This window comes from Bufo gargarizans, chromosome 2 (genome assembly GCF_014858855.1).
Source record: "Bufo gargarizans isolate SCDJY-AF-19 chromosome 2, ASM1485885v1, whole genome shotgun sequence".
Taxonomy (NCBI): domain Eukaryota; kingdom Metazoa; phylum Chordata; class Amphibia; order Anura; family Bufonidae; genus Bufo; species Bufo gargarizans.
Window position 1 is genome coordinate 560,811,320 of NC_058081.1, and position 16,453 is coordinate 560,827,772.

At 40.1% G+C, this 16,453-nt stretch overlaps 1 protein-coding gene across 1 annotated transcript; it reads left to right on the forward strand.

Annotated features, from left to right (window-relative positions):
* The first annotated feature begins 480 nt into the window (after positions 1–480).
* LOC122926699 (galactoside alpha-(1,2)-fucosyltransferase 2-like) lies at positions 481–13,604 on the forward strand. Its single transcript, XM_044278166.1, has 2 exons — positions 481–624; positions 10,614–13,604. The coding sequence occupies exons 1-2, from the start codon at positions 603–605 to the stop codon at positions 11,684–11,686; spliced, it is 1,095 nt and encodes a 364-aa protein (XP_044134101.1). The 5' UTR covers positions 481–602; the 3' UTR covers positions 11,687–13,604.
* The last annotated feature ends 2,849 nt before the right edge of the window (positions 13,605–16,453 follow it).

Below are 16,453 nucleotides of genomic sequence, written 5' to 3' on the forward strand. Positions count from 1 at the left end.
GTTCCAGGTACCAGAACACACTTCAGAGGTCTTGTAGCGTCCATACCTTGGCTGTTTTTGGAGGCAGTAGAGGAACCTACACAATATTAGTAGTTTCAATGCTATGGCTGACATTGATATGACATGTTAGTACATCTGAAGCATCTGGATACCACTATGAGTGAAGATAATACAACAGGATTACAGTGGAGAGTGTTGAGGGATGAGCGAAAAAAGTTTCAGCCACATAACATGAAGGAGCACCATAGACAGAGGCAACCGATGCACTTGCTTTGAGGTCTATACAATGTGAACCTCAGCAGGGCTCCCCCTCTCTACAATGTTCTCTGTGGTTTAGCATACTGCCTATTCTCATTTCTCAGACCCACATTGAAGGCAGTCCTTGTGTACTCCATTTCCTTGAATTCAGAGAAAACAGGTGTTATTCACCACACCCATCTCATAGTCAGGTTACCTGTGTCGTACAGTGACACATGCAACTCAGTGCGTTCACACCCTGTATCTTACCTGGGAAGGTGACAGATGACTATGGTGCATGTGTAACGCTCGGACTCTGAATGCAGCACCAGTATAGGAGACAAACGGACTAAAAGCGAAAAAAAATGAAGCAACCTGCTGCAACAGGTAAGATGATACATTTACCTGTGATTAGCCCATGGACTACTTCATTCTGCTAGTGGATTTAGAGAAAAGTTAAATGGATGTATTTAGTTACATCTCTCTAGAGATGTCAGAACAACTACGATGTTTAGAATCACACAATGTACAGGATATTGATGTAGCAGGGCTAAGGCTACCTTCACACTAGCGTTAAAGTTTTCCGGTATTGAGTTCCGCCATAAGGGCTCAATACCGGGAAAAAACGCATCCGTTTTTTCCTAATGCATTCTGAATGGAGAGCAATCAGTTTAGAATGCATCAGGATGTCTTCAGTTCAGTCCCTCTTACGGTATTTGGCTGGAGAAAATACTGCAGCATCCATTGAAATGTATTAATGTCGGATCCGTGCAGGCCTTTAAAAATGAAAAAAAAAAAAAATACCGGATCCGTTTTTCAGGATGACACTGGAGAGATAGATACGGTATTTCAATGCATTTTTTTAAACGGATCCGCATCTGTTTGCATAAGGATTTCCGGATCCAGCAGGCAGTTCCGGAAGTGCCTGCCAGATTCTTCTAACACTAGTGTGAAAGTATCCTAAGTGTGTTATTTGGTACAACTTATGGTAACAATCATGATGTGATACCTGTGATTTTATATCGGGCTAGCAGGTGTCCATTTTATCAGCGCCATTCTGTTATGTCAGTCCATTTTTTATGTTTCTTAAATAATAACTTTATGGCAATGATTCAGGATTTTCTTTTTTTTTTATCAGAATCAAATAAATGAATGAAAAAACATAAAGGGGTTTAGGCTCTAAACACAGGGAGTCACCGCAATGCACAAACAATGCTAAACAGCTAAAGAGGTGGTCTGGAGGAGGGAATCCACCTTCAAATACCCTACTAAGGGTACTTTCACACTAGCGTCATTCTTTTCCAGTATTGAAATCCAGTAAAGGGTCTCAATATCGGAAAAAAACATATCAGTTTTGTCCTAATGCATTCTGAACGGAAAGCAATCCGCTCAGTATGCATCAGGCAGTGTTCCCTGTAAGCTGCGCGGGCGCGCGGCCGCGCAGCTTCCTTTATGCCTCCGCTCAGCACCTCTGCTGGCCCGCTCACTGCTGCTGCCCGGACTTTATGTAAGGAGCTCGGGGCCTCTCTGTGCAATTTATTTTTATGACGCCTACAGTGCGATTGGCCGGCTGCGCTACCGGCCCAGTGCGCACATTAAGTAACCCATACCCTCTTCGGTGCTGCGCCTGCGCCACCAGCTGTGACAGTGCGAGACTCGGCACTGAGGTCACAGGTCTCGCAGGATCACGCGGGATGACCGAATGGCGGGATGACTGAATGGCGCGGCGCCGGAGAGGGTATGACGGGATTGTCCTGACAGATGAGTGGAGCAGAGAAGGTATTTTTATTTATTTATGTATGCACACACACACACACCGGCTTCATAGGGAGGGGGGGGGGGGCACGCCGCACTTGAATTCAGAAAAGGGAGCCCACGCCGGCCATATGAGGGCAGGCCCACTGGCAGCAAATCCTTCATTATCATGGAATATATACAGAGATGGAGAGAGGGGCAAAATAATGAAATATATACAGAGAGGGGCAAAATAATGAAATATATACAGAGAGGTGCAAAATAATGAAATATATACAGAGAGGGGCAAAATAATGAAATATATACAGAGAGGTGCAGTGTAGGGACACCGTGTAGGGGTTATACTGTTTATTGTACAGCATGGCACAGGGGTTATATTGTCATTTGCTGTACAGTATACTGTACATTATAATCCCTGTACCATGCCGTACAATATACAGTATAGTTCATACACAGTGCCGTACAATATACAGTATAGTTCATACACAGTGCCGTACAATATACAGTATAGTTCATACACCGTGCCGTACAATATACAGTATAGTTCAGATACCATGCCGTACAATATACAGTATAGTTCATACACTGTGCCGTACAATATACAGTATAGTTCATACACCGTGCCGTACAATATACAGTATAGTTCAGATACCATGCCGTACAATATACAGTATACCACCTACACTGGGGGATTATTGTGTATATTGTACGGCATGGTGTATGAATTATAATGTATATTATACGTCATGGTGTATGGATTATATTGTGCAGCACGGTGTATGAACTATACTGTTCATTATCATGATTAAGGACCAGCATGTAAATGTCCGAAATGCATAGATTTGACTGCCCTGCGTATGTGGAAGTTTTAATACCGCTGTGAATAAAGTATTCCCTGCTATCAAGAGCTGGATTTTCTCTCTTTTCTTCATGAACTATACTGTATATTGTACGGCATGGTGTATGGATTATAACGTACATCGTACAGCATGGTGTAGGGATTATAATGTACATCATATTGCATGGTTTTGGGGTTATATTGTATATTGTACAGCATGGTGCATGAACTATACTGTATATTGTACGGCACTGTGTATGAACTATACTATATATTGTACGGCATGGTGCAGCGGTTACACTGTATTGTACGGCATGGTGCAGCGGTTACACTGTATTGTACGGCATGGTGCAGAGGTTACACTGTATTGTACGGCATGGTGCAGAGGTTACACTGTATGCTCTTTGATGTGACACTTATCTTAGGTTTTCCTAGCGCCCACCTTTGATGGCGCTGTGCCCAGCTCTGAGCCGACCCCGCTCAGCAGCTGCCAAGGCTTAGAGGGAACACTGGCATCAGGGTGTCTTCCGTTCTGTCCCTTGTACGGTATTTCACCGGCCAAAATACTGCAGCTTGCTGCTGTATTTTTTCCGGCCAAAATCCCGGAACATTACCGCACTTGCCATTTCCATAGAGATGTATTAATGCCGGATCCGGTACCAAGTGTTACGGAAATCCGGCTTTCTGGTCTGCGCATGGCCAGGATATATTATTATTCCAGATGATACCGCATGAGACGGATCAAATATATCGCCGGATCCATCTAACGGTTCCGGAAAAAAAAGCTATCCGTTTGTATACAGCTTGCCGGAACTGCCTGCCGGATTCTAACAACGCTAGTGTGAAAGTACCCTAACAAATTCCATGTGAATAGAAAGGAGTCTTCCATTCAGGAAACGTATTTGTTAAACATGCACAGAACCTTAAGACCCGGTTTGTCTTTGCATTACATGCACAGCCCATTGATTTAATTAAGAACTGTAATGCTTCATTTTTCCTGTGGAGGCACTGCAGGGCAGTGAAACACTTGCTGGTGGGATTACAGCTGATTGTTGGGAGGCTTCCTTGTGATTTTACACTGCTTGTATACAGGGATTGTGATCACCCTGCAATCCTTAAGCACTATAGGAAAAAAGCGCTGGTATATGTGCACTCCTGGCCATCAGAGGGGTCGGCAAGCACGACCACCCCGCTGCTGGATTGCAGGGTGGTCATAACCCCTGGAAACAAGCAGTGTATGATCTGATGAAAAAATGAATCAAGCCAGCAAAGGGGGCAATATGGACAGTCACAATTCATTAGTAAGTGGCTTGTTAACTTTCTCTACATTATAAATGAAAAGAAAAGAGAATGGCCAAAGTGAACAGCCCAAATGACAAAGTAAGCTTTGTAAGTAGAAGTAGCTGAAATCTTCGCCATGCACTGGTTGCCCCTTGAAATGCACATAGTTGCTGATATATTCCTTAAATCAATTCAAATTCTACTAGGTTGGAAAGGGCACAGTCACTGCCTATGGAAATGCTAAAATAACAAAAACAAAGCCGCTAGTGTGTAGAATAGGTTGTAGATAATGACCCAATTCACATTACAAAGCTGCCCTCTCAAATGCTACATATGAATGGGTCAGCAAAACTGTACTGCCCTGTGTAATGCGCCCAGACAGTGTAGCATTCGGAGAGGCTGATGGTTCTTGACTGGATTATTTTGGCGGTAATTATCATCATTTTCCAGCTCACAGTAAATGCTGGTAATGAGGTGTTATCGGTATATTGAGCTCTAGATACTTATAATCTCTATCATTCATTATGGTTTTCCAATTTGTCTGTAAAAAATGTTGGCTGTCTGTAATTTTTGGATAAGTGGTCCAGAAAAAAAGAAAAATTCTGGTCAACAACCCTGGTGAGCACCCATGACCTCTGGAAACCTTTGGTGTGATGACCCTTTTTCACAGAAGATTATACTGGCTTTTGCTGCAGAAGTTGTATCAAAAAGTAAAATTGTGGTAATGTGTTTTTTTATGTACTAAGCAGCCACTTGAATGTTATTTTAACCCCTTCACGACCGCAATCCGTATATATACGTGATAGCTGCACAGACCCCGTGCAGCTACCACGTGTATAGACGTCATGGCAGCTCTTTAATCCAAGCGCTGCAAAGCGCTTGGATTAAAGCTTCTGCCCCTGTCCTGCTGCTGTCACAGACAGCATACAGTGCAGTAATGCCGGCAAGGGACCAATCAGAGTGGCCCCTTGCCGGCAATCGATCCGATTGGTTAGTCTGTGCAGACTAACCAATCGGATCGCGGCAGTGAAAAAATGCCGGTTTCAGGCTCTGATCTGCGCTCTGCCCCCCCCCCCCCGATCTGTGCCCCTCCAAGCCCCCCCTTGTGTTCGCCTGCCCCTGAAGCTCATCTCCACATTCAAGCAGCCTGCCCAGTGCCCAGATGCGGTCCACCCCTCCCCGCCCCATACATTCCTCCTGCCCCCATTTCGTGCTGCCTCACCTACCTCAATGTTGGCCGTGGCACCCCCGTTCCAGCGCTGCCCCCGATGCCGTGCGGTCCCCTGCTGTGTGTGATGGCGGCGGCTCCATTCCTGAGCCGCCGCCATCTTCAGAGAGTTTCAGCTCTATGCTGACACTCTGCTGTAACCCCATAGATGCCACGGCAGCGGCATCCATGGGGCCATGGGGTTAATAGAGGGAGGGGGCTTCCTCTCTCCACCATTGGGGCTGCTGCGTATGCGATCCAAGAGGGACTTGATAAACATTTTTTACTGAAAATAATAAAAGTAAAAATAAAAATAAAATAAATAAATAAAAATGTAAAATTAAAAAAATAAATTGCCTTTTCCTATAAAAAATTAAAAAAAAACTACACATATTAGGTATCACCGCGTCCGTAACGACCGTCTCTATAAATATATCACATGATAGACCCCGTCCGATAAACACCATAAAAAAATAAAATAAAAACTGTGTAAAAAAAGCCATTTTTGTCAACTTATACATCACAAAAAGTGCAACAGCAAGCGATCAAAAAGGCTTATGACCCCCAAAATAGTACCAATCAAACCATCACCTCATCCCGCAAAAAATGATACCCTATTTAAGACAATCGCCCAAAAAATATAAAAGCTATGGCTCTCATACTATCGAGACACTAAAACATCATTTTTTGGGTTTCAGAAATGAATTCATTGTGTAAAACTTACATAAATAAAAAAATTGTATACATATTAGGTATCGCCGCATCCGTGACAACCTGATCTATAAAAATACCACATGATCTAACCTGTCGGATGAATGTTGCAAATAACAAAAAAAGTGACAAAAAAGCTATTTCTTGTCACCTTGCCTCACAAAAAGTGTAATATAGAGCAACCAAAAATCATATGTACCCTATTGTGTAAAAGTATACATATTAGATATTGCAACATCCGTAACGATCTGCTCTATAAAACTGTCACATGACCTAACCCCTCAGATAAATGCTGTAAAAATAAATAAATAAAAACTGTTCCAAAACTGCCAATAACAGAATGATCAAAATATCCTATGTACCCAAAAATGGTGCCAATAAAAACTTCAACTCTTTCTGCAAAAAAAGAGCCTCTACACAAGACAATCGGCAGAAAAATAAAAAACATATGGCGTTCAGAAAATGGACACATAAAAGCATAATTTGTTTTTCAAAATTGCTTTATCATGCAAAACTGAAACAAACAAAGAAAGTAGACATATTTGATATCATTGTGTCCGTAACAACCTGCTCTATAAAAATAGCACATGATCTATCCTGTAAAAGAAGAAAAAACTGTGCCAAAACCTTGCCTCACAAAAAACTTAATATAGAGCAATTAAAAATCATATGTACCTGAAAATAGTACCAATAAAACTGGCACCTTATCAACTAGTTTCCAAAATAGGGTCACTTTTTGGAAGTTTCTACTGTAAGGGTGCATCAGGGGGGCTTTAAATGGGACATGGCATCTAAAACCAGTTTAGCAAAATCTGCCTTCCAAAAACCATACAGCGTTCCTTTCCTTCTGCGCCCTGCTGTGCGCCCTTACATCAGTTTACGACCACATGTGGGGTGTTTCTGTAAACCGCAGAATCAGGGTAATAAATGTTGAGTTTTGTTTGGCTGTTAACCCTCAATGTGTTAAAGAAAAAAATGTAATAAAATGGAAAATCTGCCAAAAAAGTGAAATTTTGAAATTTAATCTCCATTTTCCTTTAATTCTTGTGGAACACCTAAAGGGTTAACAAAGTTTGTAAAAATCAGTTTTGAGTTACTTGAGGGGTGTAGTTTCTACAATGGGGTCATTTATTGGGGGTTTCCATGATGTAGGCCCCACAAAGTGACTTCAGACCTGAACTGGTCCTTAAAAAGTGGGTTTTGGAAATTTTCTTACAAATTTTAAGAATTGCTTCTGAACTTCTAAGCCGTCTAACGTCCTAAAAAAATAAAATTACATTTCCAAAATGATGCCAACATAAAGTAGACATATGGGAAATGTTAAGTAATAAATATTTTATTAGGTATGACTTTCAGTTTTAGAAGCAGAGAAATTGAAATTTTGAAAATTGTGAATTTTTTAAATTTTTTATAAATTTGGATTTTTTCATAAATAAAGGTGAAATACAGTACAGACCAAAAGTTTGGACACACCTTCTCATTCAAAGAGTTTTCTTTATTTTCATGACCATGAAAATTGTAGATTCACACTGAAGGCATCAAAGCTATGAATTAACATGTGGAATTATATACATAACAAAAAAGTGTGAAACAACTGAAAATATGTCATATTCGAGGTTCTTCAAAGTAGCCACCTTTTGCTTTGATTACTGCTTTGCACACTCTTGGCATTCTCTTGATGAGCTTCAAGAGGTAGTCGCCTGAAATGGTTTTCACTTCACAGGTGTGCCCTGTCAGGTTTAATAAGTGGGATTTCTTGCCTTATAAATGGGGTTGGGACCATCAGTTCCGTTGTGGAGAAGTCAGGTGGATACACAGCTGATAGTCCTACTGAATAGATTGTTAGAATTTGTATTATGGCAAGAAAAAAGCAGCTAAGTAAAGAAAAACAGGGGCCATCATTACTTTAAGAAATGAAGGTCAGTCAGTCCGAAAAATTGGGAAAACTCTGAAAGTGTCCCCAAGTTCAGTCACAAAAACCATCAAGCGCTACAAAGAAACTGGCTCACATGCGGACCGCCCCAGGAAAGGAAGGCCAAGACAAGAGTCACCTCTGCTGCGGAGGATAAGTTCATCCGAGTCACCAGCCTCAGAAATTGCAGGTTAAGAGCAGCTCAGATTAGAGACCAGGTCAATGCCACACAGAGTTCTAGCAGCAGACACATCTCTAGAACAACTGTTAAGAGGAGACTGTGTGAATCAGGCCTTCATGGTAGAATATCTGCTAGGAAACCACTGCTAAGGACGGGCAACAAGAAGAAGAGACTTGTTTGGGCTAAAGAACACAAGGAATGGACATTAGACCAGTGGAAATCTGTGCTTTGGTCTGATGAGTCCAAATTTGAGATCTTTTGTTCCAACCTGGCCTCCACAGTCAGTCACCGGACCTGAACCCAATTAAGATGGTTTGGGGTGAGCTGGACCGCAGAGTGAAGGCAAAAGGGCCAACAAGTGCTAAGCATCTCTGGGAACTCCTTCAAGACTGTTGGAAGACCATTTCAGGTGACTACCTCTTGAAGCTCATCAAGAGAATGCCAAGAGTGTGCAAAGCAATACTCAAAGCATAAAGGTGGCTACTTTGAAAAACCTAGAATATGACATATTTTCAGTTGTTTCACACTTTTTGTTATGTATATAATTCCACATGTGTTAATTCATAGTTTTGATGCCTTCAGTGTCAATCTACAATTTTCATAGTCATGAAACTAAAGAAAACTCTTTGAATGAGAAGGTGTGTCCAAACTTTTGGTCTGTACTGCATATTGACTCAAATTTTTGACTATCATGAAATACAATGTGTCACGAGAAAACAATCTCAGAATGTCTTGGATAAATAAAAGTGTTCCAAAGCAATTACCACATAAAGTGACGCATGTTAGATTTGTAAATTTTGACCTGGACACTAGGGCATCAATGACCCTTGGTCATGAAAGGGTTAATGGTTAAATTTGGGTTGTTCCTCTACCCTAATCATTGCAAGATTTGCCTTTTACAAGGGTCATTTGTTAGCCAATGTCACCCATAAACTATTTCACAATAAAATATGAGGATTTTTACTTACAGTGAGGAACAGAAGTATTTGAATACCCTGCGATTTTGCAAGTTGTCCCATTTACAAATCATGGAGGGATCTGAAATTCCCATTGTAGGTGCATTCCCACTCTGAGAGACAGAATTAAAAAATAAAATTCAGGAAATCACATTGTTTGATTTTTAAAGAATTTATTTGTCTTGCACTGCTGACCATAAGTATTTGAACACCTGAGAAAATGAGTGTTAATATTTGTTACAGAAGCCTTTGTTTGCAATTACAGAGGTCAAACGTTTTCTGTAGTTCTTAACTGCAACAGGGATTTTGACCCACTCCTCCACACAGATCTCCTCTAGATCTGTCAGGTTTCGGGGCTGTTGCTGAGTAATGGAGTTTCAGCTCCCTCCAAAGATCTTCTATTGGATTTAGGTCTGGAGACTGGCTAGGCCACTCCAGAACCTTGATATGCTTCTTATGGAGCCACTCCTTGGTTATGCTTCGGGTCCTTGTCATGTTGGAAGACCCAGCAATGAACCATCTTCAATGTTCTAACGGAGGGAAGGAGGTTGTTGCTCAAAATCTCACAATAAATGGCCCCATTCATCCTCTCCTTAATACAGTGCAGTCGTCCTGTCCCCTTCACAGAATAGCACCACCAAAGCATGATGTTACCACCCCCATGCTTCACAGTAGGGATGGTTTTCTTGAGATGCAACTCATCCTTCTTTTATCTCCAAACACAACAAGTGAAGTTTAGACCAAAAAGTTCTACTTTGGTCTCATCTGACCACATGACTTTCTCCCATGCCTCCTCTGGATCATCCAGCTGGTCATTGGCAAACCTCAGAAGGGCCTGGACATGTGATGACTTGAGAAGGGGAATCTTCCGTGCAATGCATGGTTTGAAACCATGACGGCGTAGTGTTATACCGACAGTGACATTTGAAACTGTGATCCCAGCTCTATTAATTTCATTGACAAGCTCCTCCCTTATAGTTCTGGGATGATTCCTCACCTTTCTTATCATCAGTGATACCCCACGAGGTGACATCATGGATGGAGCCCCAGTCGTCTTTAGCCTCTTCCATTTTCTAACAATTGCTCCAACAGTTGATCTACTTTCACCAAACTGCTTGGCAATTGCCCCGTAGCCCTTTCCAGCCTTGTGGAGGTCCACAATTTTGTCTCTGGTGTCTTTTGACAGCTCTTTGGTCTTGCCCGTGGTAGTAGTTGGCGACTAGCTGACTGTGGGGTGGACAGGTGTCTTTAAAGAGCTCAGACAGGTGCTACTAAGTTAGATTAATGAGTGAGGTAGAGGTAGACTTTTTAACCACTTCACATCCACCCATAGGATATAAACATCCTATGGGTGAATTTCAGACCCCTCCATGATTTCTAAGTGGGAGAACTTGCAAAATCGCAGGGTGTTCAAATACTTCTGTTCCTCACTGTAGCGGTTCCCATGTAACCATAACCCTTAGTTACATAGCATAACATAGTATTTACATTGTCTACGCCAGTGTGCACTTACCTTTTTTCTATTTCATTTGCAGTTGGCACGCCTCCAAAAATTAGCAAACGTTTATTCTGGTGGTTCGGCAAGTCCTTACTTATTCTTGTTATCATGATGTTCTCCTATATGTACTATACCAAGCTGGATGTTAATACATTCGTGACTGTAATGAGAGAAAGGACACTGCACAACACATCAGAAGAAAAAGTGCTAGAAAATAAATTGCAGCCAATAGTAAACAAGCCCAAACCACTGACTGGTATGTGGACTGTCAATGCCATTGGACGTTTGGGCAACTTAATGGGCGAGTATGCAACGCTATATGCCCTTGCCAAGTTAAATGGCCATCAAGCTTATATCTTGCCACAGATGCAGAACCAGCTGTCAAAGATCTTTAAAATTACATTACCTGTGCTTCACCCAGATGTCATCAACCGCATCAAATGGAGACATTATGGACTTCACGACTGGATGTCTGAGGAGTACAGACATATTGAAGGCGAATACATCAGTCTTAGTGGTTACCCTTGTTCATTTACTTTCTACCAACATATAAAGGATGAGATTCTTCGAGAGTTTACTTTCCATGATTATATCAAAGAAGAGTCTAACACTTATCTTGAGAAGGTTCGAGGAGATAGGAAGAACGTCACCTTTGTCGGAATTCACGTTCGGAGAGGTGATTATGTTCATGTAATGCCAAACACATGGAAAGGGGTGATTGCTGACAAAGGTTATTTGCAAAAGGCCATGGACTACTTCAGAGAGAAGTATGAGAACCCTCTTTTTGTGGTGACCAGTAATGGGATGGATTGGTGTAAAGAGAATATAAACAATTCATTGGGTGATGTCCACTTTGCTGGGGATGGCCAGGAGGGCTCACCTGGGCGAGATTTTGCCTTGCTATCACATTGTAACCACACCATCATGACCATAGGGACATTTGGCATTTGGGTTGGTTACTTGGTGGGAGGAGAAACCATCTACCTAACAAACTACACTTTACCTGACTCTCCCTTCCTTAAACTTTTTAAGTATGAAGCTGCTTTTCTTCCAGAATGGATTGGGATTCCTGCGGATCTTTCACCACTTCTTAATAAAAAGAACCCTTAATGAGTGTTTACGTGGTTCTCCGGGTAAGGCCACAAGGACAATTATAGGAAGAAACTCTCCCTGTCTCTCCAAAGTCATTTTTGTATCATTTCACTATGCAATATGGGTGAGCTGTTACAACAATTTTTATTCCATGTCCAATCATTTAAAGATCTTGTTTTTATTATTTCAACTATTTGGTTGCCCAAAACAAAAAATAATTTAGAGTAAAAAATTTAAAATGTATTTTTTTATACAGAAATATGATAACATTATTTATTATTTCAAAGATTGACATGCATATTGTACATTCTATATAAAATGACAGCTAAAAGTCTTTTTATGTTCTTATGCTAAGAATATTTCACCATATGTAATTTAATTTTTAATTAATGCTGAATATTAAGTGTCAGATATAAACAAAATTACAGTAGAGATCCAATTCCTTAAATTCAAATACATGGTATTTTATTCATTTTACATATATAAAAAAAAATTAACTGCCATACCAATGGAACAAGAATGTATTAACTGGAGAAAGACATCAGGGGAGAACTAGTAACCTAAAGGAGCCTAAAGGAGTCTCAATTTGTGCAAAATAATAATAATAATAATCTGGCATACATGCTTTGTAACACATTTATTATGTGTTTTAGACACTTTTTGTGCTTTGCTCGACTAGAGGGCATGGATCATGGATCAGTAAGAAAGGGGCTTGACTTCAGATCCACCAATGTGCAACAGCAGCTAGTTTGGCACATCTTCAGACTGCCTGGCTTAAATTTACACTGGCTGTTAGAATAACTAAATCTGCTTTGAGTTGTATTCAAAGAGATATTGCACCTATTTCAGGAAAAAGCTAAACAAATCCATATTAAAAAATATTACACTTTTTTTCAGAATTTGGGACAACTGACATTGTTATTATTCTATTAATTCTATTTTGTAAAATCAGACTTTTTTAAATATAGACCAGAAAATTATAGTTCTATGAATATCTTTATTTATAATCGTTATTATTGACACAGTTTATGCTGCAAAATTACTACCTCTGGTTAGTGGGTAGTACTGAATTGACACATGGTACCGTCCTAAAATTCTTATCATCTGATATACTGTATAATGTCATGTTTATTGGTAGGTGGACATTCTGGTTAATAGCTTCATAGACATGGGGTTAATTCTACCAATCTATGTTAGCATACTATTAATTGTGCCTATTGTAACAACTAACAATATGATTTTTTTTTTACTATTGTTATTACTGGAAGGTCTGGTAAAAGGTGCAGATTTTCCATAGAAAAATAATTCTAATTGTAACTAAATATGCAGGTTATCTGAAATCTGTCACTCTAGCCTGGTATTACTGGCTATCACTTATTTTAGTGCCTTCAGGTATGACTAAAAACAATTAAGCAAATCAGACGTGCCTATTATATACCACATGGCAGGTGCCCTAAACGGGTTATCCCATGATTAATGTAAAAAATAAAAATCTGATATCATATAGCGCATGGCAACCTCTTTCTAACAAAGCTTGAACCAGCCCTGTCCCTAACATCCATTGCTCCAATTGCTGTGCTAGATTTACTTCAAACTGGCAGCTTAGGGGGTGTGTCCTTTCTCAGAAGGCGTGTCCTCTAACTATCATAGCTTCTAACAGTAGTTCTGGCCGGTGGCAGTTGAAGGATGGAACTGAGCAAGTCCATGGACAGACAGAAGAGTTGAAGAACAAACAGCAGGTTGCGCTATCAAGGTACATTTTATTGAATAACTCATTCAGTGCCTTTACTACATTCTTAACCCCCTAGTGACCAGCCTGTTTTGGGCCTTACTGACCAAACGTTTTTCTTACTTTTTCATTGTCGCATTCCAATAACTATAAATTTTTTAATTTTTCGTCTATATAGCTTTATGAGGGCTTTTTTTTGTGGGACAAATTGTAGTTTTTAATGGCACCATTTTGGGGTACACATAACTTTCTGATTAACTTTTATTAACTCTTTCTGGGAAGGAAATTGGAAAAACAGCAATACTGTCACTGAGTTTTTACTGTGTTAATTTATTGGTATAAATAACATAATATCTTTATTCTCTTGGTCAGTACGATTACAGCGATACCAAATACATATTTTTTTAATGTTTTACAACTTTTTTTGCAATTAGACCCCCTTTTTTTAAAGAATTTTTTTTTTTTGCATTGCCACTTCCCAAGACCCATAACTTTTTTATTTTTCTTTATATGGAGTTGTGTGAGGGCTTGATTTTACGCGGACGACTTGTATTCTTCATTGGTTTCATTTTGGAGCAAATGGCGCTTTTTGATCACTTGTTATTACGTTGTTTCGGTGGCAACTAAAAATGAATTAGCAATTCATTTATTTTTTCTATTTTTTTTAACGGCGTTCACCGTAGGGGAAAATTTACGTGATATTTATGTAGTCCGGATCATTACGAATGCGGAAATACCAAACATATAGGGAAGATTTATTTTTAGCAATTTTTTTCATTGAAAAGCGTATTTTCAATGCAAAAAAAGCATAATATTCTTATGGAATTTTTTTATTGAATAAATGAGTTTTTTTTTACTTTTTTACCACTTAATAGTCCCACAAGGGGACCATAACAGACATATTTTTGATTGCTTTTATTATCCCTATAGTTCCTTGCATTTTAATAGCAATGCTATTCTGACATTGACCAACAGGCTGGAAATGACTCAAGGCTGGTTGGGGGCCTACATCAGACCCCAGGCAGCCTTCACACACATCGGCACCCCGCGATCAAATTTGTGGGGTGCCGATGGGAGACAGAGGGAATCTGCTCCCTTTGTCAGCACTCTATATGAAGCGGGCACAATTGCCTGCGGCATGTAAAGTGTTAAACAGCCCGGATCGGCGCTCCTGCCGGTCTAGGCTGTTAGAGCAGGGCCACGGCTCTCATGTGAGAGCCAGGTGCCCGGAGCTGCACTGTAAAAAAGCAACGGCCCAGCCTAAGGCCCCTTAGTGACCTCTGTGAAAAGGCCTCTGGGTAGTCACTAAGGGGTTAATTACATGCGGTTAAAAAAAATTCAGATCCAGGTGCTGGTTTGAAAAATATAAAATATCTTTCATGGTACAACCACTTTAATTATTATTTACAGACTAAACATGTTACTCTATATGTGTGTATATATATATATATATATATATATATATATTTATATTTTTATATATACATAATATCATATCTTTATATACATAATATATATATATATATAGAGAGAGAGAGAGAGAGAGAGAGAGACCTGTCAGTGGAGGAAGATTTAATTTAGCATGCAATAAGGCTGTAATGTGGAAAGAGAACATGGTGTGCCTTATGGCCCATTAGAAAGACACATAGGCCATAATTTATAATACCTTCACTCCATAATTCTGGCATCAAATAGGCTTTTGCGACTCTTTTGCACTCGCTTGCGCATAATATATGCGATTGTGCAAAAATTAGCGACTTTTTACACTTACTTGCGCAAAATTTTGCGACTTTTTGCATTTGTACACCACTCACTCCAGTTTTGCAATATGGGTGGAAAAGTGGGTGTGGTTAGCTACGTTAATGAGTTTCACTCCAGATTTATCATTGCAGCTTGTGCGAATTTTAAAAAGTCGCAAAAAAGTATCAATCTCACTCCAGGAGGAGGGTGGAGTAGGAAAACTGAAGGAGCTTCTCTAGACAAAAGTGTTAGTTTTAAGGACAAGCCAAATTTATCAAACAGCCAGTGACATTTGATAAATGTGGCACAAAGTACTCCAACACAGACTGAAGCAAAACTGACTTCAAATATTCTCCTAATGATAAATTCCCCCCATAGACTCTGACCCTTTAGTGAAACATAACTGATATACAGCCATCCTATGGTATGGTTTATTACAGCAGTATCATTTATTACAGCCAGGTACCAGGATGTTGACATGCGCTGCCCCATGACCACAATGTGTCTGGTCAAGCTGTCCTTGCACCTGCCAACCATTGTTTGAATTGTTAGCTTACAAATGAGACACCACAAAGTCAGTGATAAAAAATAATCCAGCAAATACTCTTGACCACTATTGTCCGGTTAATGCTGTGAGCTCTGTTTGTGCACAACATTTATTTCCAAGAATAACATGTAAAATTATGGAGAATGAAAACTTGTATTGTTCGGCTGGAGCCATCAGCTGCGTTGGCAGTGTATTGACTAAATGCAGGATATTGTAAATTAAATCCCAAGTGTAACCTGTTAGTAGATCTAGGAAAGCAATCAAATCGGAAATTCCTAACAGATATGTTATAATGCGAAAACATACTGTATGCTTGTAAACAGAACAATATTCGATTTCATTCAGGATTGGGTTAAATCTGTTGGGTATGGCCTGTAGTAGATGAGATATGAGAAAGTGGTGGCGGATGTAAAATATCATAATGGTTTCTCCACCATAAAACGTAAAAAGTTTGACATTGCATCAAAGGGTTGTTCTCATACTGCCATTTATGACACATCCACCAGATAGGCCATAAATTTCCATAAGGCGCATGTCCCACCTCTGGGTCCTTCACTTATATCAAGAATGGGGCCCTATCTTGTGCCCGCTGTGAATGGAGAGTTGGCTGTACATTCACATCTCTCCATTCACTTCTGTGGGAGTTTGGAAAATAGGCGAACATGCATACTTGGCTATTTTGTGTAATTCCCATAAAAGAGAATGAAGAAAGCAGAGCAAGCACAGCCACCTTCCCATTCACAACGGCCATAAGACAGGGCCCCGTCTC

What these genes read in the sequence shown, in the direction of transcription:
- LOC122926699 (XM_044278166.1), top strand. Translation starts at nt 603, where the DNA reads ATGAAGCAACCTGCTGCAACAG. An exon ending in GAAGCAACCTGCTGCAACAG is followed by an intron (nt 625 to 10,613) that starts GTAAGATGATAC and finishes TTTCATTTGCAG; the next exon opens with TTGGCACGCCTCCAAAAATT.